This window comes from Gorilla gorilla, chromosome 1, assembly GCF_029281585.2.
Source record: "Gorilla gorilla gorilla isolate KB3781 chromosome 1, NHGRI_mGorGor1-v2.1_pri, whole genome shotgun sequence".
NCBI classification, from domain to species: domain Eukaryota; kingdom Metazoa; phylum Chordata; class Mammalia; order Primates; family Hominidae; genus Gorilla; species Gorilla gorilla.
In genome coordinates this window covers 46,821,089-46,848,145 of record NC_073224.2, presented here as the reverse complement: position 1 = coordinate 46,848,145, position 27,057 = coordinate 46,821,089, and the positions used below count along the sequence as shown (strand labels likewise).

Sequence of the window (27,057 nt, the reverse complement as noted above, 5' to 3'; positions counted from 1 at the left end):
TACATAAAGAGTTTTCAATAATCCATTTTTAGCTTCTCTTTATCACAATCGTCAATGGCTATTTTATCCAATTTTTGTGTAGATGTATGCATCAGAGTTTAAGAACTACAATTATAAAGGATACATGACACCAAGCCTGTTACAATTTACTCATTTAACAACAATTTATTGAGCACCTATTTTCATACAAAGAATAATGTTTGACAGCATTGTATTTGAACAGTGTAAGCAATAAAAGCTCTTAGTGACCTTCATAGACTCTCTGGTCTGATCAAGCCCATTATTTTACCTCCTTTTTCTAAATGATGCCCTAATCATCTCTTTTCCAGATTATCCTAAATTATCTTTTGCTTTGACTCTCCTTCCTCTATTCCACACATCATTACCCTGTCCAAATTTGCAATTATATAAACCAAGAAGATTTGAATAATGTTTTTGCAGCAGAAGACCATTTTCTCATCTAACTCAGATTATCAATTTATTTTAGGTGTAAAATTCAATTTCTTTCTTGTATATGTATATTCTTTAGGGCTTCTAAAAGTTGCTTCTGCTTTCTACATGATAGGTGGCTGCATTTACTGGTGGGTGACATATTTATGTCATGTAAAAGGTTTGTGGCACACTTTTTGACCTCTGAGTGAAAGTCATTATATAAATGTCACTTGTCATTATCATGGAAACACTCAGCTGTGAAAAAAGGTTTTAAATATAGTCAAGTACTCCTACCTAGAACGAAATAATAACTTCTTTGTTGTGAATAAGAACACTTAGTTACAGTAGCCTGTATCCTACTAAGCATGTACTTGTTGATCATTTTGTGTTAAATTGGTCTATATGTTTAAAAGTTCTGTTCACTCCTACGAGCTGACAGGCCAGTATCGTGCTGTGTTATTATTCTTTTGAAAAACCTCTGTGTACTGCTCTGTGCAGCTAGCCAATAGCAGTAACTTCAGTGAGCAATAAGAAAATTATAGCAGATTATACAGGAAGAATATTATAGTTACAGAGGAAAAGGAAGTGTAGTTGGCCCTTCTGTCTGAATGAAACACTTAGAAGATACCATGGAAGGAAAGCACAGGATAATAAATTAGTGTCCGTGCTATTTGCTTACTTCTTTCTTTTCTTTGCTAGAGCTTGTGTTACTTCTAAAGCTTTAGGTGGCAGGAAAAAAACTACCATTGGATCTAAGTGAACAAAAATAATTCTAGAATATTTCATGTTAGTTTTCCCCTGTTATAACTGTGCTATCTATAGTAGAGTAAATGACAACTCTTGAGGAAAATATTTGCTGGAGGAAATGGAAGAGAAAACAAAATTATTCTGATTTCTGGTTTTTTTTTTCCATCTCCATCTTTAACTACCTCCACACAGCATGATGGATATATTTCTTAACAGTGTCAGGTCCTTAGATAGAATTGCCAAACATGGGAAAGTGCTGCTATTCTTTTCCCACTATAGACATTACAGTTTATCTCACCAAGTGCTCATTAAATAATCTTCTTTCTTAGTTCCTGGCTGAACACTACCATGCCATTTCTGTAGCTCTAAGTCTATGCTGTTTGATATGGCAGACAATAGCCACAAGCGGCTTTTTAAACTTTAAACTGAATAAAATTAAACAAAACTAAAAATTCAGTTCCTCAGTTGCACTCCCTACGTTTAAAGTGCTCAATAGTCACAGGTGGCTATGGGCCACTGTATTGGACAGCACAAATACAGAGTGTTTTAATAGTTGCGGACAATTCTTTTGGATAGCTCTGCTATAAGGGAACTGCAGGGAAGTACGATGAAAGGCAAGTGCTTGCAAAAGAGTTAGAAGGTAGACATGAGGTGGATGTCTAGACAGTACAGTACCTTTGTAGTTACTACTTAACTCATTTATGCCTGAGGTTGCAATTTTTAGAATTTTTGCAATCAGACCTTGGCGATGACCTTGAGCAGCAGGATATAAACAACTCCCGCATGCTTAGCGTTCCAATAATTGAACACTAGGCATAAGTTAAGTTCTTTCTGTCCAACAACCTCCTTCTAGGAACTATCTTCCTTCTTCCCCAGTTCATCCACATGAGTCTCCTGGACAAATAAGTCTCCTGGACAAATAGTAGCGATGTTAATCTAGGTTATGGAAACTCACATAATCTGGTTATTTACTTAGTAACTATGTAATTGGTGAGGAAAGGATGATTACATTTTTCGGGCTTTCAATATGAAATTCTTTAAAAGTTTGAACAATTGGATTACTCAGAACTAGCCAGAAACCACAACTCAGAACTGTGGTGTCAAGTTCAGATCAATGTCTTGGAGTTCAAGACTGTTTTAAGGGAGGCTGCCTGGGGAAAATGTCATTAAACATTTTACCCGAATCCTCTGGATGTCCATCATAAACTCTCTCATGGAGCTTTCCTAAAGTATAGGCATTTTAATGTTTCCTGAGTAAAACAGTATTTTGTTTGATCCTTCAATAACAATTCTTGCTTGTAGCCAGTTTTCAGCACAGTGCCGGCTCCACAGATACTCACTGAACTAAAGAAAATGGTAAAGGATGAATGTCTATTGAGCATAAAATGCGACTGAGGGAGAGGTTATATAAAAGCAATGGAAGACAGTTTCTGCTCTAGATTTACAGTCCAACCTTACTTACATAAGTGTAAAATATTTTCTTCTTTGTTTCAGTCCCTAATATAGCTATTTTTCTCTAGGAATTAGCATTTCCTCCACAAGAGAGGATCACTAAACTCCCTATTTCTCAATGTTGTTTATGCTGTTGATAGTCCAGGTTCTCAAATTACTAAATGAAGTTGAGAGTTGGGTAAATGGTTGAGCGGTTCAAGTATCTTAAGTAAAAACTAACTGGCCAATTGTTGTGCTCAGGGTTGGCCTGGGACTGTTCACAATGGTCACGGGTTTACAAATTTTTAAAAACCTGCAAGACATGCTTTCCAGGTGCTTTGTCAAAACGTCCGTCTGACCCTTACTTTTGTGTGGCTTCAAATGTGCGTTTGCAATGTGTAGACAAATTCCAACTCTGAGTTCCAAGAGGTAAGCCAAGCTCTGTGTGGCAGCAAGGCTTATCAAGAGCGAGGCTAAGGGGTGAAGTGAGTGCGTGCAAGTGAGTGTGTGTGTGTGTGTGTGTGTGTGTGTGAGAGAGAGAGAGACCACTGCTGTGCTCAGGATTCCTCTCTCCTTTTTGCTTTTTGCCAACTAGCTGTTTCTCCACAGCGGAGATCTGAGACGAGTATGTGGCTGATTCGGGCAAAACAAAACAAAATAAAACCAAACGAAACCAAAACAGACTTCCTATTACCAAATCTGAGAGTCAGTGGGTGGGAATCCTTTTCAACCAAGGAGACCTGTCCATGGTCCTGACCACATCATTTGCCACTCGCCTCCTTCATGGACTCCGTTTGCTCCAAGTACCGGACGGGAGGGCGCCCGGCGCCAGGAAGCTTGGGCCCTGGTCCCTACAGGAGCTCGGCGCGCTTCGGGCGGGTCTCGGGCGCGGGCCCGTGGCTCTCCGGGCCGGGCACCTGTTTCGAATCCAGGCGCGAGGCGCGGTGGGGGCGGTGGGGTGGGGTGGGGTGGGGTGGGGTAGGTTGGGGTGGGGGCGGGGTGGCGTCACGTGCCAGCGGCAGCAGCGGCGGCCCCGGGAAGGTTCCATTTGTTCCGCGGCCCGCACTCGCGGCGCTCGGGGCCCCTCCCTCGCCCCGCCCGCGGCGCCCCTCGCGGCCGCGCAGCCGGGCGACTCCGGGCCGGGCCCCGCCCCTCTCGCTGGCGGACTCAGCGCGTCCTCTGCCAGCCCTCGCGTCTGCTGCCCCCGCCATCCAGTTGGTGCGGTCCATGGCGAGCACATCATGGCGATTGAAGGTAAGTGGAGGCTGACAGCGGGGAGCGAGGACCGGGACCGCCCAGCTGGCGGGGGGCTCGGAGGTGCGCCGGCAGGCCGAGGCGCTGACGGGGCCGCCTCCTGTGGGCTGGAGCCGGCTGAAGACGCGCGGGGGTCCTGGCCGCGTCTCGGGAGGCGGGTGGGCGGAGCGGCGCCGCTGGGACGCCGGGCTCGACTGGCTCGCTCGCCCCGGCCTTCGTGGTTTTACCGGCCTCCCGGCGGCCGCACGCGGGGCAAAGCGGGCTGGCGGGCAGGTACAGCGTCCGGGCCGCCGCCTCCTGCCGGCCGCGCGGAGTGGAGGTCGGGGTGAGGCCCTGCAGACCCCACGGGACAGGCTGGGAGGAGCGAGGGGCCACGGGGGGCTCAGGCTGCCCCTTCTTTTCTTTCCCCGGCCGCGGCAAACCATCCTTCCGCAATACCCACCTTCCTGCCAAACTGAGAGTCCAGTTTTTTGTCCCGTTCCTAACCCTTCCCTGTCCCCGCTCGGGCTGATGCTGGGTTACACTCTCTGTCCGTTCCCCTTCTGTTTGCTGTTGTAGGGGGTCCAGGAAATTTGGGGTTAGGTTAATTTCCTCCTCAAGTGGTTTTGTTCCCCCCCAACACTCAAAACTGTTTTTCTCCATGAAAAGAAGTAAATAACGTCTTTACAACAAGCACACATTCGTAGAATCCTGCAAATACCAGTCTATGAAGTGTTATAATGCCACAATGCTCATATTTCGAAAAACAGCTTAATAAAAATTAAGTTCCTAGATAAGGTAGTTGACACTAAAGTGTATTTTTCTCTTGTTCCAGAAACATGTAACTGGGACCAAGTGTCTATATTTTGCCTTGTTTTTAAGGAAGAGATTGTGAGAATTAATTTCATACGTCTAGGATATTTATGTGAAAGATTACATCTTCCAGGCCCTGTCTCTTAGATTAACTCAAACAGTGAAAGTAATTTGTAAATTTTCCCTGTGTGTGTATATTCATCTGTGCAGCTGTGCAAGGTACCTATAGCTATATCATTATTTCTCTACATTGAAAGTGTGTTCCTAAGTAAAACTTTTTAAAGCTTTTCCCTTCTAAGTGATCGATCACTGGTAGTATGCATCTCTGGGGACTTCTTTTTGTCGGATCATGTGGACTCCAAAGTAGAGTTAGCTGTGTGTTTACATTTAGCTTATTTATTTAAGAGAAGGAGTACCTATTGTATGCAAGACACATTCAGACAGTTTCAAATGTCTACTTGAGTTAAAATGGTGGGGAATAAGATCTACCTATAATCTATGATGTTCCTGTTATCTGCAGCAGTACTTTCAACATTTGTTTCCCTCACTGTCCTTTTACCAAAGGTTAAAAATCAAGAAACCAAACCCACTGATTTATGTTGTGTACTTTATTTTCCCAACTAGTTTGTGGTAGAGTTTCTTGTGAAGCCGTGAAACTCTACCACACTACCACACCACGTGAAAGTAGAAAGGTTTAGGCAGAGCATGAGGAAAATCCTTCAGGCAGATGCCATTCAGATATGATGCTATAACGTAATTTCTTAAAATCTTTTCAGTTTTTTCCGTTTTTTCTTAGTTCTTCCTTTCTTTCTACTGGCAGTTAAGTGTTACTGATTCATTTTCCATGTCACCTGATGGCATTTTGCTCTGCCTACTGCTTAACATGTTTAAAGAATAAGATTTTTTAAATCCTCACATTCTAGAGATTCTTCTGTGTTTGAGATACTCTCATAAATATTTTCATACTAAAGCATTTGCTTAAGGTTTCATAATACAAAGATCAGGAATTATATCTTTTCTAGTTTGGCAAAGAAACTGTAATTAATATTAGCACTTCAGATAAAGATGGTAGTTCGAATTAGCCTAACTGTGCTCCTTATCACATAGTAAAATAGATTCATTATGCACACCCTTCCTAGGCTGTGTTATGAAGTAGAATGAGTTCTGCATGAGACTCTGTACTAAGGACATCTTAATAATTTAGGGGCCCAAAAGGGCGTCTCATCTTTTCAGTGAAGTGTTTCTTAAAACATTCAGTTTCTTCATTCACCTATTAATTCAGTAGACCTTTTTTTTTTGTACAATAGCTGTATACAATGTTCATTGCTAGATTCCATGGGGCCAAAAAGATAAATAAGACTATAACCCTTCTCTCAAAGAGTTCATGTTCTATTCGGAGAGACAGATAATTTTAAACATGCAGTTACAGTGTAGTGTGAATGCTAAGAGATGGATCATCTTTCCTTTGTATAAAAACATTCAATGATGATGGGTCTAACACTGTTTTTTGGCAGTAATTCTTATATTCATAAGGTCTTTGTATTTGGCCGAATATCTGCCATTCAGTAACGTCTGTCTACCCATCCTAGTTTTGCTTTCTGTGGCAATAAATTAAAAGCCCACTATTCTCTCTATATATGATATCCCTTCTGCCATTTGAAGACAGCTCTAGAGTGTTTTCTAGATAAAATATCCACTTCCCTCCTCTGGATGATCTGTAGTTGTATGTTTTAAAATTTGGAATATAGTAGTGGGCCATTTCATTCCAGTTATACTGTTGAATAGCATACATCAAAACTGTTATACCACTCCTTCACTTATGTGTAATCCTATTAATATAGCTTAACATTAGAATAGGTTTTTTTGGAGCTTCATGTTGGCACAGAGCGAGGCTGTAATCAACTAAAACCACAGTCTCTTTTAGCTTGACTACTCCCTTACTTAGCTAACCAATGTTTTGAACTGAACAGATCGTTTATATCTGTTAAGCATACTCTTACTAGCTATGGCCCAGTGTTTTAGCCCTTGAGTCTAGACTTCTAAGTACTAAGGATTGTTTTCATTTTCTTCTCTGTGTAAACCTATTTTATAACACAAAATTATTTCTACTAAGTAATCATTCATTTCCTCCTTTTATCAGTCAGATGTGTAACTATTAATCAAAAAAAGAGACAAATGTAAGATGATAGAGTTACCACATGGAGCTAACATAATTCCAGTCAGCGGTAAAGAAGTTAGGCTATATTAGGCAAAGTTACAATTTTTGAAAGGCATTTTGAAATATTGACAATAGTTACACATCCTTACTGTTGGCCCAGTGATCTGGCAATACCAGGTTGGGAATCATTGTTGTAGCCTAGCCTATGAAGTGATGTAATTGCTATCCAGCATATTAATTCTTCTAGTGTTGGCCTCTGTTAATCTGATAGTGTTGACACTTTTTTGTTGTATTTGAAATTTCCTCCTCTCTTGATTACATATTTCTCAGTCTTGTCTTAATCTACCTGACCTAATGTTCTAGTGGCTTCCATTCTTGACCCTGTTGCCATTGTCTGCTTTATACACATTGCCGTAATTGCACGCATTGAACAATTTAGTAATCACTTATTTACAAATTTGTTTTTCCTGTCCGACTGTAAATTTCTAGAGGTTAATGTCTTATTCATTTTTGTACCCCTTAGGTTTTGTATAGTACCTGAATACAGTTGTCCCTTGGTAACCGTGGGGAAGATTGGTTCCAGGTCCCCTGGAGATACTAAAATTTAAGAATGCTCAAGTTCTTTATATCATATGGCATAATATTTGCATATAACTTATGCACATCCTCCCATATACTTTAAATCATCTCCAGTCTACTTGTAATACCTACTATAATGTAAATGCTATGTAAATAGTTCTTTAGGGAATAATGACAAGAAAAAAAGTCTGTACATGTTCAGTACGCATACAACCACTGTAGGCCTAACTACGTTTTCCATGCACGGTTAGTTAAATCCATAGATGCTGAACCTGTGGATATGGGGGGCCAATTGTATTTTGTATGAACTCAAGCCAAGTTTCTATGCATTGTTTCGTGGAATTCTGAACATCGTCATCATAAATTATGCCATTGTCCAGAAGCGTATTTCTAACACAGAATTTTCCTGACTTATATTTCCAAATAGTAGCTACATACTTTCACATGGATGTCCTCGGCAATCCAAAATGTTAAGCTTAGGATATTCAGAATGTCCCAAAGTTGTCATCACAGCCACCAAATCCAGCCTCCATGCAAATTTAACCCCCCCCCCCCCACTCTGTGCAGATTTACCATCTGAGAGGCATTTTTAAGTAACCAGGAATCTGAGTTAAAAAACTGGACACCAACCTTGTATTATAGTTCACCTCCCACATCTGTTGATAACTAAGTCCTGCCAAGTCTACAATTCAAATCAATTTGTGCTGCTTGGTGTCTTCACTTTAGTTTATGTCCTTATCGCTCATTAAGAGACTTGCATTAATTTTCAAAGTAGTCTCATTTCCAGTGTTAAGTTTCCTTCCAATTCATTTTCCAAGTTAGTGCTAGTTATCTTCATATTAAAAAATGCAAATCTGAGTTTCTTAAAACCTCGAGATAAGGCTGGTCCTTAATGATCTAACTTCCTTCCTTCATCCAGTCCACATTTTTCTTTCTCTTCCATAAGAGTATCAGAAGACTCTGCAAACTGTTTTGCCAAAGTAAAAAATAAACACTTGTTACGTTGCTATATTAACTTTACTTAACTTCTCTGGGTAACATTTTTTAAAAATGTAGAATAAGGTTAAACTAGTGAGAATCTATGCATGTGTATGTATATGTGTGTGTGTATATATAGTGCATTTACTTTTATTAATAATGTACCTTATAGTTTGCTACATACATATATTGTATTTTTAAAATAATGAGAAGAATACTGAGATGTTCTTTAAGGTTTCTTTTGGCTCTAAGGTTTCTAAGGCAAAATTTAGACTTTCAAAAGCCATTTGAAATATTCAGTTAAAAAACCCAATAGATTTACTTTTGAATAATTTACAGTTTATTCAAGGTTACTTTTCTAACCGACTACACAAAATTAGAAACACTTAGGGAACATTAGAGACACAGTGGTATTTTATTTTTTGTTGTTTTAAGGTTGTATTAGAATGCAGCAGTGCACTTTGGTAGGCCGAGGCGGGCAGATCAGTTGAAGTCAGGAGTTTTGAGACCAGCCTGGCCAACATGATGAAACCTTGTCTCTACTAAAAATACAAAACTTAGCTGGGTGTAGTGGCGCACACCTGTAGTCCCAGCTGCTGGGGAGGCTGAGGCAGGAGAATCACCTAAACCCGGGAGACTGAGGTTGCAGTGAGCCAAGATCGTGCCACTGCACTTCAGCCTGGGCAACAGAGCGAGATTCAATCTCAAAAAAAAAAAAAAAAGAGAGAGAGAATGCAGCAGTGCATGCCAATGGGGAAAGCAGAGAGAACCATATACTGGCTTAATTTATACAATTTGTTATTTGTTGAGTAATACTATTTGCATTATCAGTTTATTTGAAAATATTATGTTCGTACATAGTATGTGTGTGGTAGTATAATAGATTGTTTTCATGAATTTTATTTCCATTTAGCTGACTTTATTCTTTTATTCTTTTCCTCTGAATCCTAGTCGATTACTACCTAATATGAAAGTGCTTACATATGAATAATGTAAGAATGAACAAACTACTATATATAAAACATTTCACGCTTTTGAGTAAAATGATTATATGCACATTTTGTATGTATATATAGTAATAGCTAAATTGGAACCTATCAAATTAGAAGCCTTGATTTACCATTTTTTTAGAAGGGGGAAATAGTGACAACTCAGGAAGCTGTTATTAGGAGTTTATGAACAAATTTCTAAGAGCCACACATGTATTCAGAACAATTTCTTATTTTCACATTTTTAGGACTATGTTAGAATTGGTATTCAAGATATTATTTTGAGTCATCATGAGATAGAAGTTTTAATGAATATTAAATTATCTTCAGTATTCTGAACTTAATGCCGTAATGCATATTAGTAGCTTTAAAAAATGATCTGGTGCAGAAGTAAAAAAAAAGGTTTTGTTTTATTGTCATTGACTAGAAAATTCACTTCAGTAGAATTTTTTGTGAGCACATACTTAAGGTTTTATTGTGTTACGTTAATGAGCATCTAGCAGTCAAAAACATAATTGACTAAATGAGTTAAAGAGTAGCTCAAAAGTTGGAAAAATGGATTAATTTGTGAACAGTAATTTAATTTTATAAGATAAAATTTATACCTCTTAGAAAAGACTATTGAATAAATTCATAGGAACTTATGTGGATCAAATGAGATACCATATTTAGCATGCTTTGTAAATTATAAAGTGCTCTGAGATATCGTTGTGAATAAGATCTAGTTTATTTTATGTGATGCTGGAGGGGTAGTATGTGTTTCAAAGTGTAGGCTGCTATTTAGTAGAAATATCATAGATGAAATGAGTTTGTAGAATTATAGAAAGGACTTGACTTTTTCAGACTATTTTAATTCTACAGTAATTGCATAGCAACAGCAAAAAGTAAAGGAATTCCAATTTGGGAGGATAACTCCCAGAGGGTTGGAGGCCTGAAGTTTTTTTTTTTTTTCCTCTCTTTTTTAAAGAAAAAATTCAAAAAAGAGGACAGGTTAAGAAATATGAGAAAGTTAAACATTTATTTTGGAATATTTACATGGGAGAATGCTTGAAATTCAATGATAACTGTAGAAGAGAAGAAAACATCTCCAGAGCCTGAATTTCTTTGAATTTTATATTCTACTTGGTGAAGAATGCAAAGGGAATTAACTTTTTTTGGGTGCTTGCCATGGGCCAGGCAACATATATTCATTTTCTCGATCATGAATAGCACTGCTTCTCCCTCTCTTGTCTGCAGCAGACATCTGTTTTATTAAGACATCTTTTTTCCTGCCAGTTGTGGACTTGGTTTCAGAATCCTTGGCAACACTACCCTCCACCCCCACTCCAGCAGCTACTCCCAATCCATCAGAATTAGTATACAAGATGAAAGCTATTTTCTGTCCTGAGGTTATTATTACTATTTTATAAATTACTTTAGCTATTATTTTTACTTACTCCAAAGGTTAAGTAACAAGCACAGGTTTGCAAAGACAGTACTAGGTGATGCTGACTTTAGAATTGAAGTCTGACTCAATTCAGAAGCAATGATCTTTATGTAACACTGTGTTTTAAATTGGTGACCAAAATTGGTATTACTCCTTGAATGGTCTAATTAGGGACAAAACTAAAAGATGTCTAGAGGTTAGTGACAATGGTCTAAGTGGATTAAATTGGTTGGGGGGAGTTGCATTAGTAGTTTCATGCTTATGATGTACAGTGTAGGTATCTGCATAAGGATTAGCTATAAAAGAGTTTATAAATGTAAGCTAGGTGATCATTTAAAGGCTCTGACTAATGCATGTGCTTTGGGGAAGAATCTTTAGATGAGATGGAATTTAAGACATTTCTAAAGTAGCCTTTCAGTGTTTGACCAAGAAGAAATAAGTAGAACCTGTAAATTGTGGTGATTTAGGCTAATGGTCAGAATAAACATGGTAGACAAAAAAACACAGTTGATTTTGAAAAGGACTCTTAGATCCATTTTAAGGGAACTAAATTTTGGGGTTTAATTCCATTTTTGTGTACAGGCATACCTCCTTGCACTTCATTTTGTTGTAAATTCACAAATTTGCATTTTTTACAAATTGAAAGTTTGTGGCAACTCTGTTGAATGAATCTATTGGCACAATTTTTTCAACAGCATGTGCTCACCTTGTGTCTCTGTGTCACGTTTTGGTAATTCTTGTAATATTTGAAGCTTTTTCATTATTATTATATTTGTTATGATGATCTGTGATCAGTGATCTTTGATGCTACTATTGTAATTGTTTTGGGCGCTACGAGCCATGCCAATATAAGATGGCAAACTTAGTTGATAAATGTTGTGTGTGTTCTGATTGTTCCACCAATCAGTTATTCCCTCAGTCTCTCTTCCTTTCCTTAGGCTTCCCTATTCCCTGAGACACAACAATTAATAACCCTACAAATGTTCAATGAAAGGAAGAGTCACATTCCTCTCACTTTAAATCAAAAGCTAGAAATGATTAATCCTAGTGAGGAAGGCATGTTAAAAGCTGAGACTGGCCAAAAGCTAGGCCTTTTGTGCCAGTAGGTGAAGTTGTGAATGCAAAGGAAAAGTTCTTGAAGGAAATTAACAGCGCTACCTGCTGTAGTGAACACATGAGTGACAGGAAGGCTTAACAGCCTTTTTGCTGATATGGAGAAGTTTGAGTGGTCTGGATGGCAGATCAAACCAGCCACCACATTCTCTAAAGCCAAAGCCTAATCCAGAGTAAGTCCCTCACTCTCTTCAATTCTGTGAATGCTGAGAGAAGTGAAGAAGCTGCAGAAGAAAAATTGGAGGCCAGCAGAGGTTAGTTCATAAGGTTTAGAAAGAAGCTATCTCCATAACATAAAAGTGTGAGGTGAAGCAGCAAGTGCTGATAGAGAAGCTGTAGCAGGTTATCCATAAGATCTAGCTGAGATCATTGATGAAGGTGGCTACACTAAGCAACAGATTTTCGTTGTAGGTGAAACAGCCTGTTAGAAGAGGATGCCATCTAAGAGTTTCATAGCTAGAGGGGAGAAGTCAATGCCTGGCTTCAAAGCTTCAAAGGACAGGCTGACTCTCTTGTTAGGGGCTGATGCATCTGGTGACTTTAAGTGGAAGCCAGTGCCCATTGACGATTCTGAAAATCCTTGGGTTCTTAAGGATACTAAATGTGCTCTGTGTGTGCTCTACAAATGGAAAACAAAGCCTAAAATTTTGGGATTTTAAATGACAGAACATCAGTTTACAGCATGGTTCATTGAATATTTTGAGTCTGCTGTTGAGTCCTACTCAGAAAAAAGATTCCTTTCAAAATGTTACTGCTCATTGGCAAGGCATCTGCTCACCCAGGAGCTCTGATGGAGACGTACAAGGAGATGAAGGTTGTTTTCATGCCTGCTAATACAACATTTATTCTGCAGCTCATGGATCAAGGATTAATTAAGACTTTCAAGCTTTATTATTTAGGAAATATATTGTGTAAGGCTGTAGCTGCCATAGATAGTGATTCCTTTGATGGACCTGGCAAAGTAAATTGAAAACTTTCTGGAAAGGATTAATCCTTCTAGATGCCATTAAGAACATTTGTGATTCATTAGAGGAGGCCAAAATATCAACATTAATAGGAGTTTGGGAGAAGTTGATTCCAACTATCATGGATGACTTTGAAAGGCTCAAGACTTAAGTGGGGGAAGTCACTACAGGTGAGGTGGAACTAGCAAGAGAACTAGAATTAGAAGTGGAGCCTGAATATGTGACTACATTGCTGAAATCTCATGATAAAACTTGAACAGATGAGGAGTTGCTTATATGGATGAACAAAGTGGTTTCTTGAGATGAAATATACTACTGGTGAAGCTGCTATGAACACTGTTGAAATGACAAAGGGTTTAGAATATTATATACACTTAGTTGATAAAGAAACTGTAGGGTTTGAGAGGACTGACTCCAGTTTTTAAAGTTCTACTGTGGGTAAAATGCTATCAAACAGCATTGCATGCTACAGAGAAATCTTCCATGAAAGAAAGAATCCATCAGTGTGGTAAACTTCATTGTCTAATTTTAAGAAATTGCCACAGCCACTCCAGCCTTCATCAACCATCATCCTAATGGGTTCACAATCATCAAGAACATCAAGGCGAGACCCTTCGCCAGCAAAAAGATAGGACTTGCTGAAGGCCTAGACAGTCAATAATTTTTTTAGCAATAAATTATTTTTAAATTAAGATCATACATTTTTAAAGACACAATGATATTGCACACTTAATAGACTGCAGTCTAGTGTAAACATAACTTTTGTATGCACTGGGAAACCAAAAAGTTTATGTGACTTGTTTTATTGCGATATACACTTTATTGCAGTGGTTGGGAGTCAAACCCATCGATATCTCTGAGGTATGCCTGTACCTGGATGTATTTTGATGGGGCTGCCATGTAACTACATATTTTCCTTCTGTAAACATGTGTAAACATGTACATATGTTGTAATGATCCTCTTGTGTATTTTTTTAAAATCCCAGTTTCCAGTTACAGTCACACTTATGTGTATATTCATACACAAACACACATGCACACAATCACAGCACGTGTGTGTGCCCACACACATCTATTTTCTCTTACACCCCTTATGCCAATTGTAGAGGATTATGCCAGTTTACATTTTGCTCCTACATGGGTTTGCCTGAGGGAAAAGATGGTAACTTTGACTAAGCTTGTCACTTTCTCTCTGTTTCTCCTTTCCATGTTGCTGAGATGATTATTTCAAAAGCAATGCTAGTATTATCTCCACAAGTATAGTTTTTATGCAGTTCTATTTAAATTACCTTAAAGGATTGGAAAACAATTTCATAACTTTCATTTTTTCATAAAAATGAGGAAAAATCAATATTTACTTTCCAAAATACATTAAATATAATGTTCTATTTTTTTTTCTGACAATTAACTAGTGACCTGGAGCAACTTTAACTTTTGGGCGTCTCCATTTATCTATAAAATTATGAACTAGACAAATGTAGTTCTGAGTTCTAGTGTCTTCTGTTCTGTCATTCTAATATGGTGTCCCAGTCTTCATTTTCTTGAATTAAATTTGATGTGTGGAAAATTGTATTTATACAGGAGTTCATTTTAGGGGTGATTATTTATTTTAGTGGAAGATTAGTCTCTTTCCAAAGATACTGGCTAAGTGACCAAGTAAGCATTCCCTCTTGTGCATTACACTGTTAAAAGCAGTACACCACTTTTTGGATAACCACCACATCTAAGTCAAGGTATGTCTGCAGTGTCTTTCTTGCCTCCTGATTACAAATTTAACATTTCTTTTGGAAACTTTTCAGATTTACTTTTCAAGACAAAATAGACATAAAATTTGTACAAAGTTCAACATATCTCTAACTGAAAAAGTATTTAAGCCTTTGACTTCCCAACAGACATATACATTAAAAAATTTACATTTAACCTGGAGAATGCATGTTTTTTTCCTTACACTCCTCCCAGTCTTAGGAAGGATTGGGGATAAAAGGAACACTAGGCTGGGCGTGGTGGCTCATGCCTGTAATCCTAGCACTATGGGAGGCCGAGGCGGGCGGATCATGAGGTCAAGAGATCGAGACCATCCTGGGCAACATAGTGAAACCCCGTCTCTACTAAAGATACAAAAATTCGCTGGGCCTGGTGGCGTGTGCCTGTAGTCCCAGCTACTCGGGAGGCTGAGGCAGGAGAATTGCTTGAACCCGGGAGGCAGAGGTTGCAGTGAGCTGAGATTGTGCCACTGCACTCCAGCCTGGCGACAGAGTGAGACTCCGTCTCAAAAAAAAAAAAAAAAAACACTCAATTTCTGTTTCCAATAATGTAATAAATTTATATGACTTTTTTATATTTCTTCTTTTGTGTTTTTAAAAGCAGGATTTTCTTGAATTTTATTTTATTGTCTGGAATGTATCCTTAGTATTCCTGTTCATTTTCATAAGAATAGTGATTGCTTTTGAGTTCCACATGTACATCAGTGAAGTCTTATTTGTTGGTTAGAATTTAGGGGACAAATACCAAGAAAGGTCATGCATAGTCTTATTTGCTTGTTTGACTTTTGTGGGTACTTGGACAAATTTGGCAGCTAATTGCTGTAAATTTGAAATATAGTGATTATTCGAGTAACTTAAAAAATTTAAGAGGTTCTTTTATATAATATAGATAAATTGAATGCTTTTAAAAGTGGGAATTGGCTTTCATTGTCATTCTGCAGTTTTGATAAACGTCTTAGAATGTAGTAGTTTTTATTGTTACTGTACGTACTAAGCCTTGTAAAAATAATGCTGTTACAGTTAAGATTAGGTGTGTGTGGTAAAACCTAATCAATTTATATTAAATACGGGGGAGAGTTTAGTTCTAATTACAGGCTTTAAAAAGTACAGCCTTTTTACATGAATTAACTATGTAACTCAAATTAAGTTACGTGTGTAACTTCTAGAGAATAAGCCTTAATATGTATGGAGAATATTTCTAAGTTACCTATGAAAACATCATAGGCCTCAATATATTAATACATTATAGTTATGTTGTTTGTATTACATGACCCTTCTAATGTCTCAAAAATAGCTTTTTGTCATAATTTGATAAATATCCAGTCATTGGACTAGTATCTCCCCAATTGGAAAGAACTGTAGTACGTAGGTGTACTTCATTCTAGCCTTTCAGCAAGTGATCTGTGGGTAATACTCCAATTAGCACTCTATTTTTTACACTGGGGTTTTGCTGAATAATTCATTTATAACCATAGCTTTAAGTTAGGTGTTTCTTCTTGCAAAGCCTATCTTCCTGATAATCAGTGGTTATTCTGTATTTTTAATAAGAAAGAAGCAATGCCATTGTTACAACCAAGTCAGAATGAAGATCTAACCTACTTTGGTGATAGAAATACTATTTTCTAGTTTTTTTTAGCTTGCTTCTCAGATGACCTACTTTTTTTAGTGGATATCATGGTTTTTTACTTCTCATGTTATTTCTGTAGGATATTTCTGTTTCTTATAACCAAGCTGTTTATAATAAGCTTCTATGCTAAACTGAAATGACTATTTAATATTTTCATTATGGAAAGTTTAAAAGTAATTCACAACATAATTATAAGGTCATACATATATGGAACACTACAAAATTTTATTCAGCTTACATTAAAGTAATGACATGATTCTGAGTGAAAGAAATATGTCTACATGGTAGTAACTAATAGAGAAAATTACTCTTATAATAAATTAGAATATTCAAAGTATGTATTTATGGGGTACAATGTGATGTTTTGATATATGTATACATTGTGAAATGATTAAATCAAGCCAATTAACCTATCAGTCACTTCACCTTTTTTGTGATGAGAACATTTAAGGTCTATTCTTTTAGCAATTTTGAAATATACAACACATTATTAATAACTGTAGTCACCATGCTGTGCAGTAGATCTCTAAAACTCCTCATCTATCTGAAACTTTGTACCCTTTGCAGTATCTCCCCTTTTCCTATCCTGCCCCTCTCCATTCCCTTCTTCTCTCCCACCTCTGGTAACCACCATTCTACTCTACATCTGTGAATCTGACTTTTGTAGATTCCACATACAAGTGAGATCATGCAGTATCTGTCCTTCTGTGTCTGCTTTCTTTCACTTAGCATAATGTCCTCCGGGTTCATGCATGTTGTTGCACATGACAGAATTTCCTTCTTTTTTTAGACCGCATAGTATTCCACCGCATATACTTACCACATTTTCTTTATCCATTTCCACCATGTGCCATTATCTTTTAAAGTTAAACATGCACTTGCCCCATAAACCCAGCTGTTCTCCTCGGAATACATTTAGAAGAAAGGCACGCACAGCACATATGTGGGAAACAGAGACATATGTTATATAAAAAGGTTCATAGCAAAATTAGTCACAGCAAACCCAAATCAATCCAAATGTTTATGAACAATAGAATTGAAATTTATGCATATGTACGCATGAATATATGTCTATATATGTATATTTATACACAATGGAATTCTATATGGAAATGAAAAGGAATGAGCCACAACTACAAGTAATAAAATAGTTTGATCTTACCAACCTAATATTGAAAGAAGTAGGACTCAAAAATGCCCACTTAACAATTCCACTTGTATAAATTTTTTAAGCAGACAAAACCAAGCTGTAATGATAGCACTCAGGAGATTAGGTACTTCTGGGGCACAAAGTAGTGCCTAGGAAGATGAGTAAAAGACTCCTGGAATGCCAGCAAAGTTCTGGTTCTTGCCTTGGTTTTTAGCAACTGGGGTGCTTACTTTGTGACAATTACATGAAAGTTTTATATATTTGTGCACTTTTCTGTATTTTTGGTTTTTGGCCCAATAAGTAGAGATTTTTAAAAAAAGAAACATTACAAAAGACTCTTTCCAAAAAAGAATAATCAAAATATTTTTTAAAGTTGTTTGTTTTTATCATACTATTAAATTTGTTTTACAAATTTATAATAGTGGGTTGTTGGAGAATATATAATATGAGCATATATGATAAAATATAAATAGTAACTTTACAGGATTGACCTTTCAATAACTTAACCTGTGTATGTTAAGGCTCAGATACAAAAGTGGGTCCTCTCTTACAGTCTTTCCTTCTAGACGATGTGAAGAGATGCTTGGGAAATATTGATGTGATTTCTGCTGTTGAGAAGCTTGCCATTCAAAATCACATACTTGAATGAAGTGTCTTCATTCCGAGACTTCCTAAGACCTAATTTCTGGGTTGTTCCAGAAAATTCTGATATTAGGCTATCATATTCATTTAGTTAAGTATAAAGAGAAGAGTTAGGGAAACTTTTTCTGAGGTCACTTTTAGGTGCTAATTTAAAATGATTCTTTGTAACAGTGAGATTTGTGCTACTTTCTATGTTTTTAACTTCCCATAAACTTTTTTTAATAGGTGGAGAGAGAACCTGTGGAGTACATGAACTTATCTGTATTAGAAAAGGTAAGTCATTGCTCTGCATGGCTATTTAAATACTAAATGAATACTTTCAAAGTGTATAATAGATTTTAGTAGGATGGTGGATAATTTGTATTTATAAAGTGTAAATTTTAGTAAATATTAACATTTGTCTTACGGACTTAAGCATTAGTAAAGTGCATATTACTTATTATGTGATTATTGAGAGTTGTTGCTTTATATTTAGTTTTGATGGGCTAATAAAGCCTGGTTTCTAGCATATTGGTTGTTAGACATGGTGAAGAGGCAAAGAATGGAGGGTTTGATTTTTGTTCCCTTTCAGACTCTGGAATCTGAGTGCATGCTGATCTCCCATTGACTTCTGTTCTATTACTGTACCCCATCAGAGAGATGTGAGGAGTTGGTTGAAATTCAAATCGGGAACATATCCAAAGACCACAACATCCTTTGACACCAACAACTGTCTATGCTTCCTTAGAAGGAGCCACCTGACAACTGGGTGGTTCAACAAAGTGGCCCCAGGAAAGGTAATTCAGTTACTAGGTGGGAGGCAAGGAATCAGGTATTCTCTAGATTTGGAAGAATCAGGAGAACCTTGGGAGTCCCCACAACTCCTTATAAGTAATCACAAATCTATGAAATCATATGAAGGAAAGATATTCCTGGGGAGGTCAGGGGAAGAAATCCTCATAAATTTACTACTCTTGTCTCTTTTTAAACTTGGGGCACTTTCTTTTCTTGCATCTCTCTTCAGACTCTGTTTGGCCCTCCTGAGTCTAGCCAACTAACAGCACTCCTCCCATCCCTAATATTTCACTTTAAGGAAGTTTGGAGCAGTGTCATTATTTGTGATACCTGGGTATGAGAGGCATGGCAGGAAAATATTAGCATATTTTCAGTAAGTCTTTAACAGCTCTGAAAAGCCTCAGCTTCTTTAGACTTGAAAAAATTTTTAATCCTTTTTAGGTGAATTTATGTGACTATTGTTGATATGGTCATACTAGTTTATCTGTGAGTCATTGCATACAATTGCTGTTCATTTAAAATCTTCTTCCTTTATTACAGTATAGTTTTTCCATATACCTTTTCTCTAGTACCACAAAGGAGGAAATTGAAGTCAGTTTCATGAAATCTCAAATTTAGGATTGTGATTCTCATGCTATAACTATTGTTGATTTGTGCTTCTTACCTAAAATGGAGGTAGGGGATAGACAAATTTACGCATTGTTTTATTTCTCTACATAAACATTTGTAGTTTTCTGCTGTATACATAAATCCAGAATTACTAAAAATGTTTAAAATAATTTTATAGTTATTATCCAGTCCCACTAAAACTTTTTAAAACTTTTAATTTGCTGGGATAGCCAAAGACACAGTAAAGCTTAGTTGGAGTCAAAAGCTATTAAAGGTGTGGTCCGGTGAAAAGAGAATCAAAACAAGAGTAGAGACAGCTAGAAGTAAGAAAATGAAAATGTTTAGGGGGTCTTTTGTGGCTACAAAGGGAACAGAAGGCTACAATGGAGAAAATTAGATAAGGATAGAGGATGGTGTGAATATATCTTTTTTTTTCATGGCTTTTTTATTGTTGTTGTTCTTTATTGCTGTTTCTATTCCTATCCGGGTAGTTCTCAAAGTATGCTTTGCCCAGATTTCTCTATATTAGTGTAGCTTTTTTGCTGTCTTCCATTTATCTATAGAATTTTAATTCTGCATTTAAAAATTTATTCACACCATAGGCATGACGTGGAAAAGTATCTGAATCTCTGTTTAGCCTCTCAGCATGCAGTACAGTGAATATTTCATAAGTATTTGAATATTTTTTGAATTAATGCTCTGAGCTAAAGCTTTTTGCATTTTATCTTAGACTTCCATAGAGTAGATCATATGAAAGTTATGTAGAGTAATTATAATTAGTATCAATGATTATTCTAATGAAATGACATCTCTGACATCACAACCTCCTTTTTTCTTTCTCTTTTTTTTTTTTTTTTTTTTTCAAAGACAGATTCTCACTGTCTCCCAGGCTGGAATGCAGTGGTACGATCTTGGCCCACCACAACCTCTGCCTCCTGGGTTCAAGCTATTCTCATGCCTCAGCCTCCCAAGTAGCTGGAATTACAGGCGCACACCACCATGCCCGGCTAATTTTTCTATTTTTAGTAGAGATAGGGTTTCACCATGTTGGCCAGGCTGGTCTCGAATTCGTGGCCTCAAGTGATCTGTCCACCTCGGCCTCCCCAAATTCCGGGATTACCACCATGAGCCACCGCACTCGGCTAGACATCACAACTTCTTTTTACCTCTTTGATTGTTTCTGTCTCTTTTGCTAGCCTCTCTCCCCTGTCAGACCTCTGATTATATCATGTACCAGGGGTTTGGTCCTGGGCTTACTTCGTTTTTCCATCTTTTACTCTGTTTGATTTTATCTAGTTCTGTTGTTTTAAATGCCACACAAATTTATAAATCCAGTTCTTGGCTGTCTGAGCTCCCTCATCTTTTATCAAATGAGTTACTTGATATTTCTGTCTGGATGTCTGTTAGAATAACAACTTGACACGTTTAAAATGCAAGTCTTGATTTTCTTACCTGAGCCTATACCTTCCTCAGTTTTCTCCCTCTCAGCTAATAAATAGCACTGTCTACCCAGTTACACAACTCCTAACTTAAGAATCATCCTGTATTTCCCCATTATTATTGTCCACATTTAATTTATTAGTAAGTTCAATCAGTTCTACCTGCAAAGTATATTTTTTAATTTATCCTCTTTTTTTTCATCCTGCTGCTGTCATTGTAGTCTAGTTCTCTGTGTTTTTTGCCTAGATCACTGTCATAGTTTTCTAACTGGTTTCCCTACTTGGCATTTTTATCTCCTTTTTCACTAAGTATTAGTGATTTTCAAAAATGTAAATCAGGCCAACCACTTTGCTTGTTGAAATTTTTCTATGGATTCTCATTATACCTCAAATAAAAGTATCTTACCCTGATCTACAAAGACATTATAGTATCAACTCGGAGTCCAAAATGTCATCTGAATATCATCAGTTCAAAAGTCTCATTATCTAAATCACTTACATTATGTATGGGTGAGACTCTGGGTGTAATCCATTGTGGTTCAAAATTCCTTTCTATCTGTGGACCTGTGAAAATAGAAACCAAGTTACCCTCCTATGCATTTCTTCAAATCTCATTTCACTAAGTTGTGTTTCAATTTTGGTTAAGTCAGTTTTCAGAACTTACATTTTTATGATCAATATTGTTTGCAGTAAAGCCATATTATATCATAATTATATTTCCTTTTTTATATAGTTTTCATCTTAAAATATCCCTTCTTTCAGATTGTAAGCACCCATCTTAACTCCTCATTAACCATGGTTCAGAATCCACTCTGATTTCTCTGTCATTCTTATTTTTCTTCTGCTACCACCCTTCCCCCTATATTGAAGTATACGTCTCCTATATCATATATCCCTAGAAAAGATTTTTCTGCTTCCCTAGGAAATAATTAGTCAACATATTATATTACTCAAGGTACTGTTAGCTGCTGCACTGAACAAACCCCAAACAAATAATGACTCAAACAGGATAGAGGTTTGTTTCTCTCTTTTGTGAAGTTTAAATCAGGTATTTCTAGTTGCCATAGAACACTCCTTCAGCAGTGATTTAGGGATCCAGGCTCCTAGCTTGTGGCTCTGGCATCTTCAGCACATGGCTTTGGAGGTTACTATGTTCATCTTCATTAAGCAGGGAGTGTGGGGGAAAAAAAGGGGAAAGGAAGATTGTGTGTAGGAGATTTTTATGGGATAGGCCTGGAAGGAAAGTACATTCCTTAAGATTACCATGTCAATAATTCAGTCACAGGGCTACATCTATAGTAACTTCAAAACAGGCTAGGAAGTGTTAGTGAGTCAGTGAGCCCGAGAAGTACAGCAACCTATAGTCTGCCATTTATCAATTAATCTACCCTCATATGAAGTGCTTTCCTTGCCATAGTCTTACATGCTCTATATATGCTAATGGTGACCATCTGGATAAATTTCTTCTAGAGGTAGGTATATAACTTAAAGGTGTGACTTCAGTGAGAAAATTTAAGGCTAGGTAGAAGGGGAGATTCATATGGAAAGATGTAATAGGGTTGTTTTGTTTTGTTTTGTTTTGTTTTGGAGGGGAAGGGGTTGTGAATCCTCTGATTTTGTGATTGTCTTTTGTCTCTTAGGCCCCTACACCCTTTTTTTTTTCATTTCCCCTTCACCACCCGATTGCTGAAGGGCCTTTTCCCTTCTGCCTTTTTTTCTTCTGCAGAAGCTATGTACAAAGACTGCCTAACTACTCTGTTAAGTTATGCTTGAAACTAACTTATGCTGACTGAGTTATGCTGAAAGTAACTCACATGTACTTTCAGAGTTCCTTCCCTGTAGGCTGTGCTGTCATCTACCCAGTTTTGTTATTGCCGTTGTTAGTATTTTCAGATTTAACATGGACTTTCCTTTCTAACTTTAGCCCCCATTGCTGTCTTCTCTCTTCTGTCTCTCTGGTAGCTTTTCTCTTCCTTTGTTTACACCAAAGCCTTTCCCTTTTGTTTGGGTGGGGTGGGAGCACGAGAGATTGCACCTTATGATTTGGTAAGTTTTCTGTTTTTACTCGTGTTTATTTTGAGATATTAGCATTCTGTGTATTCATATTATTCTGAGGATATAGTTTTTATGTGGCTTTACTTTTTTTTCTTTTTTTTTGAGACAGTCTCGCTCTTGTCACCCAGGCTGGAGTGCAATGACATGATCTCGGCTCGCTGCAATCTCCACCTCCTGGGTTCAGGCGATTCTCCTGCCTCAGCCTCCCAAGTAGCTGGGATTACAGGCATGCACCACCATGCCCGCCTAATTTTTGTATTTTTAGTAGAGACTGGGTTTCACCATGTTGGCCGGGCTTGTCTTGAACTCCCTACTTCAGGTGATCCACCCACCTCAGCCTCCCAAAGTGCTGGGATTACAGGCGTGAACCACCCCGCCCAGCCTGTAGATTTTTTCCTTCTTGTTTTGTAGATTTACTTTTTCCTTCTTGTTGTATCCAGTTTTGGGGAGGTAAAACTGGGAGACATGGAGTTAGGCAGATTCCATTTTTTTCAGATACTCAGAAATGTCTATGGTATGTTCATGAACAAAAATTTTAATGTTAATTTAGTCTAACTTCTTAATATTTTTTCTTTTCATTCTCTTCTCTTTCTCCCCCTCCTTCCTTCTTTCTCTCTTTCTAGTGCTTTTTGAGATGTTTTGGGGAAATCCTTCCTTAACCCTAAGATCATAGCAATTCTGTTACTTTAAGAGGTTTAGTCTTGCTTTTTATATTTATGTTATTAATCCATCTGAAATTGATTTTTTATATGGTTAAGAACCTAATTTCATTTTTTTAATGGTTAAGTAGTAGTTCCAGCACAATTTACTAAGTATTCCAACCATTTCCCACTGAAATGCAGTGCCACCTCTGCTACCTCTGTCGAGTTTTTATCAAGTTGGTCTGTTTCTGTTCCATTAATCAATTTACCTATTCCCTAACAGTGTCACTATCTTAATTATTGAAGTGTTGTGATTCTTGTTATCTATTAGGACAAATTCTTCTTATTTTTCTTCTTCAGTAATGTTATAGCTATTTCTGGGCCTTTGATTTTCCATATAAAGTTTAGAATCAGCTTGTCAAGTTCCTTAAAAAAAAAAAAAGCCTTTTTGGAATTTTAATAGGAATTACATTGAATCTCTAGATCTATGTGGAGACGATATCTTTAAAATACTGAGATTTCTTATTCTTGAACATGGTGTATCTTTTCATTTGTTTAATGCCTTTCAATAAGGTTTTGAAAATTCCTCTATAATGATCTTGCTTTTTTTAGATTTATGTTTAGATACCTTATATTTTTTGTTGCTATACTAAATGAAATTTGTTAAGGGAAATGCAATTAACTTTTCTAAATCAGTGTTATATGTAGCTATGTTGCTAAACTATTTAACTATTTCCATAGATATTTTGGGTTTTCTCAGTAGACAGTTATATCATCTTCAAATAAGTTTCTTAATCTTTTCTAGTTATACTTTTTATTTCTTTGGCAGCTTCCTCGGGAAAATAAACAAAATAGAACTAAAAGGATACTCTATAATCCTCTTCCAACTGCTTGACTAAGCATGATCTTATAAATGGACAATAACAAGTGTTGGCGAGGATGTGGAGGAATTGGAACTCCCATCTATTGCTGGGAATGTAAAATGGTACAGCAACTTTAGGAAACAATTACAAAGTTCCTAAAAAAAAAATAGAGTTACCATATAACCCAGCAATTAATACTGCTAGGCCTGTACCCAAGAAAATTGAAAACATATGTTTATACAAAAATTTGTAGATGAATATTCACAGCAAGATTATTCTTTTTTTAAATTTTTTATTATTATTTTTTTGAGGCAGAGTCTCACTCTGTCATCCAGGCTGGAGTGCAGTGGCGTGATCTCAGCTCACTGCAACCTCCGCCTCCTGGGTTCAAGTGATTCTCATGCCTCAGCCTCCTGCGTAGGTGGGACTACAGGTGTGTGCCACCACACCCAGCTAATTTTTTGTATTTTTAGTAGAGATGGGGTTTCACCACATTGGCCAGGCTGGTCTCAAACTCCTGAGCTCAGGCAATCCACCCGCCTTGGCCTCCCAAAGTGTTGGGATTACAGGCGTGAGCCACCACACCCGGACTGGCAACGTTATTCTTGATAGCCAAAAGGGAAACAACCTAAATATCCATCAACTGATGAATGAATTAAATAAAATGTGGCATATTGACACAGTGGAATATTATTCATCCATTTATATTATTCAGAATAAATGAATTATTGATACAAGCTACAACATTGGTGAACCTTGCCAACAGAGAAAGAAACCAGACATAAACATTGTTTCACTCGCAAACAGTGAAAGAAACCAGACACAAAAGGCCACATATCATGTATATAGGATTTCATTCATATGAAATGTGTAGAATAGACAAATCTATAGAGACAGAACATAGATTAGTAGTTGCCAGGGCTAGGGGAGGGGAGAATAGGGAGTTACTACTAATAGGTATGGGTTTTTCTGGGGAGTGATGAAAATATTCTGAAATTAGATAGTGGTTGCACAACTCTATGAATATATTACAGAACACTGAATTATGCACTTTGGTGAATGTTGTGGCATATGTGTTTTATCTCAATAAAAAAAAGTCTGCTTACATAGTGTGTTTTATTCTTAACCAGCCCTCTTTTTATGCAAAAGTTTCCATTACCTGAAATTCTATTCCTTTGATATTTATTACTTTAGATTTTTTTATGTCTTTATGAACCTAAATTAAAATAATTATATGCCTGAGACAGGTGAATGTATATACTAATATATGTTAATATGTCCAAGTCATATTAACCTGGAGGGTGGTTTGTAGTTTTATGGCACAGGACTCTCTATTGTCCTGGCCTGTTAGTATTTTTATATACTAAATCTATCTTTATGGCATTACTTTATTGGGTATTCACAAATCAACATGTAATATCCCAGTATGAATGACAATCTGTTTTTGGAAATTGTAGAAAAAAGTCTCTGTAGTGGTTAGAGAATAGGAGATGATCAGTGGTTAACTTTGTTTTTTCAATTTAGGAAAAATAAATATATGCCTTTTTTTAAACATTGAAAATAAAAATGACTTTACTGAATCCATTGGGAAGATGTATAGAATGTTTAAATTTATTACCTTCCATGTTTTTCCTTGACTAGAAGGAAGTCACTTATTTAAACCACTAAAATATAAATATCTGAGCATACTTGAGAAATACTAGCAAAAAACAGCTTTCCAATCTTTTCTCCCATTTGAATCAAAGATTGTCTTGAAGCTAGGTTGGCCACCTGTGGTTTTTTGAATTCTGCTCATCACTAGTCTAGGTGGCCTTTCAAATATGATCCGAAATAATAACTTAAACCTCATCAATTAACATCTTAAAGTGAGTAGTTGTAACTCATCTGAGAGCAAAGGCTTGTATGACTGTTGACATAGGATGTGCATGGTAGTGGTAGGTTTACAAATTATGGGGCTACAATAGATATCCTATATCTGTTCAATTCTGATAGTTTCTTATCCTAATACATAACTGTATTAGAATAATACACTTATAAGAGAGTACAAGGTGTGAGAGATGAAAATTTGGAGACAACAGGTAGATTACTGTTACTAGAGCTAGGGGAGAGGCTGAACTTGGTGCTGCTTTTCCAAACTTATGGCAGTTAAGGGAATGTTTCTGCATGTGCTGTTCTTTTCCTTTGAGTTGGCTGATGTCACTTTATGGACAAATGGAAATCCAGTTAGGTGTTTATATTTTACTGTCTACACCCTCGGATTCTCCCTTTTTGCTGGGTAGACAGATTTGTTCTTTCTTTCTCTTCCCCCTCAAGTGCATCGTGGGCTCTTCCTTCTTTTGGTAGTGTTTCAGTTATTTCTTTTGGTAACATAGTAGAAAAGTGTCTGAAATGTAGGTGACAATTTTTCATGTAGAATTTGTGAAGGTGTAGAACTATATTCTGACTTTTTGGGGGCTGGGATAGGTACAGATTTCTTGCTTAGTGACCAAACTTGACTTTCAAGGCTTTTATAGTTCTAATTGTCCAGAGTAGAAGAACAATAAAGTAACTTTTCTTTTTTCTAGTATTTATTAGAGCTAGTATTTAGTAGAAAGAGTACATGATTATGAAATAAGGAGATACGGATTAAA

The 27,057-nt window shown here is 37.0% G+C and overlaps 1 protein-coding gene across 2 annotated transcripts in view; it reads left to right on the top strand.

Annotated features, from left to right (window-relative positions):
- Nucleotides 1-3,630: 3,630 nt before the first annotated feature.
- The window catches only part of SYT14 (synaptotagmin 14), a 231,059-nt gene continuing 207,632 nt past the window's right edge, over nucleotides 3,631-27,057 (top strand). Inside the window, exons 1-2 of one of the 2 annotated variants that reach the window (XM_004028341.5) lie at nucleotides 3,631-3,864; nucleotides 18,272-18,319. In XM_004028341.5, coding sequence (XP_004028390.3) covers nucleotides 3,852-3,864; nucleotides 18,272-18,319 — 61 coding nt within the window. In that variant the 5' untranslated portion in view covers nucleotides 3,631-3,851. The remainder of the gene's footprint in view (nucleotides 3,865-18,271; nucleotides 18,320-27,057) is intronic. The other variant, XM_004028339.5, reaches the window with a different exon arrangement.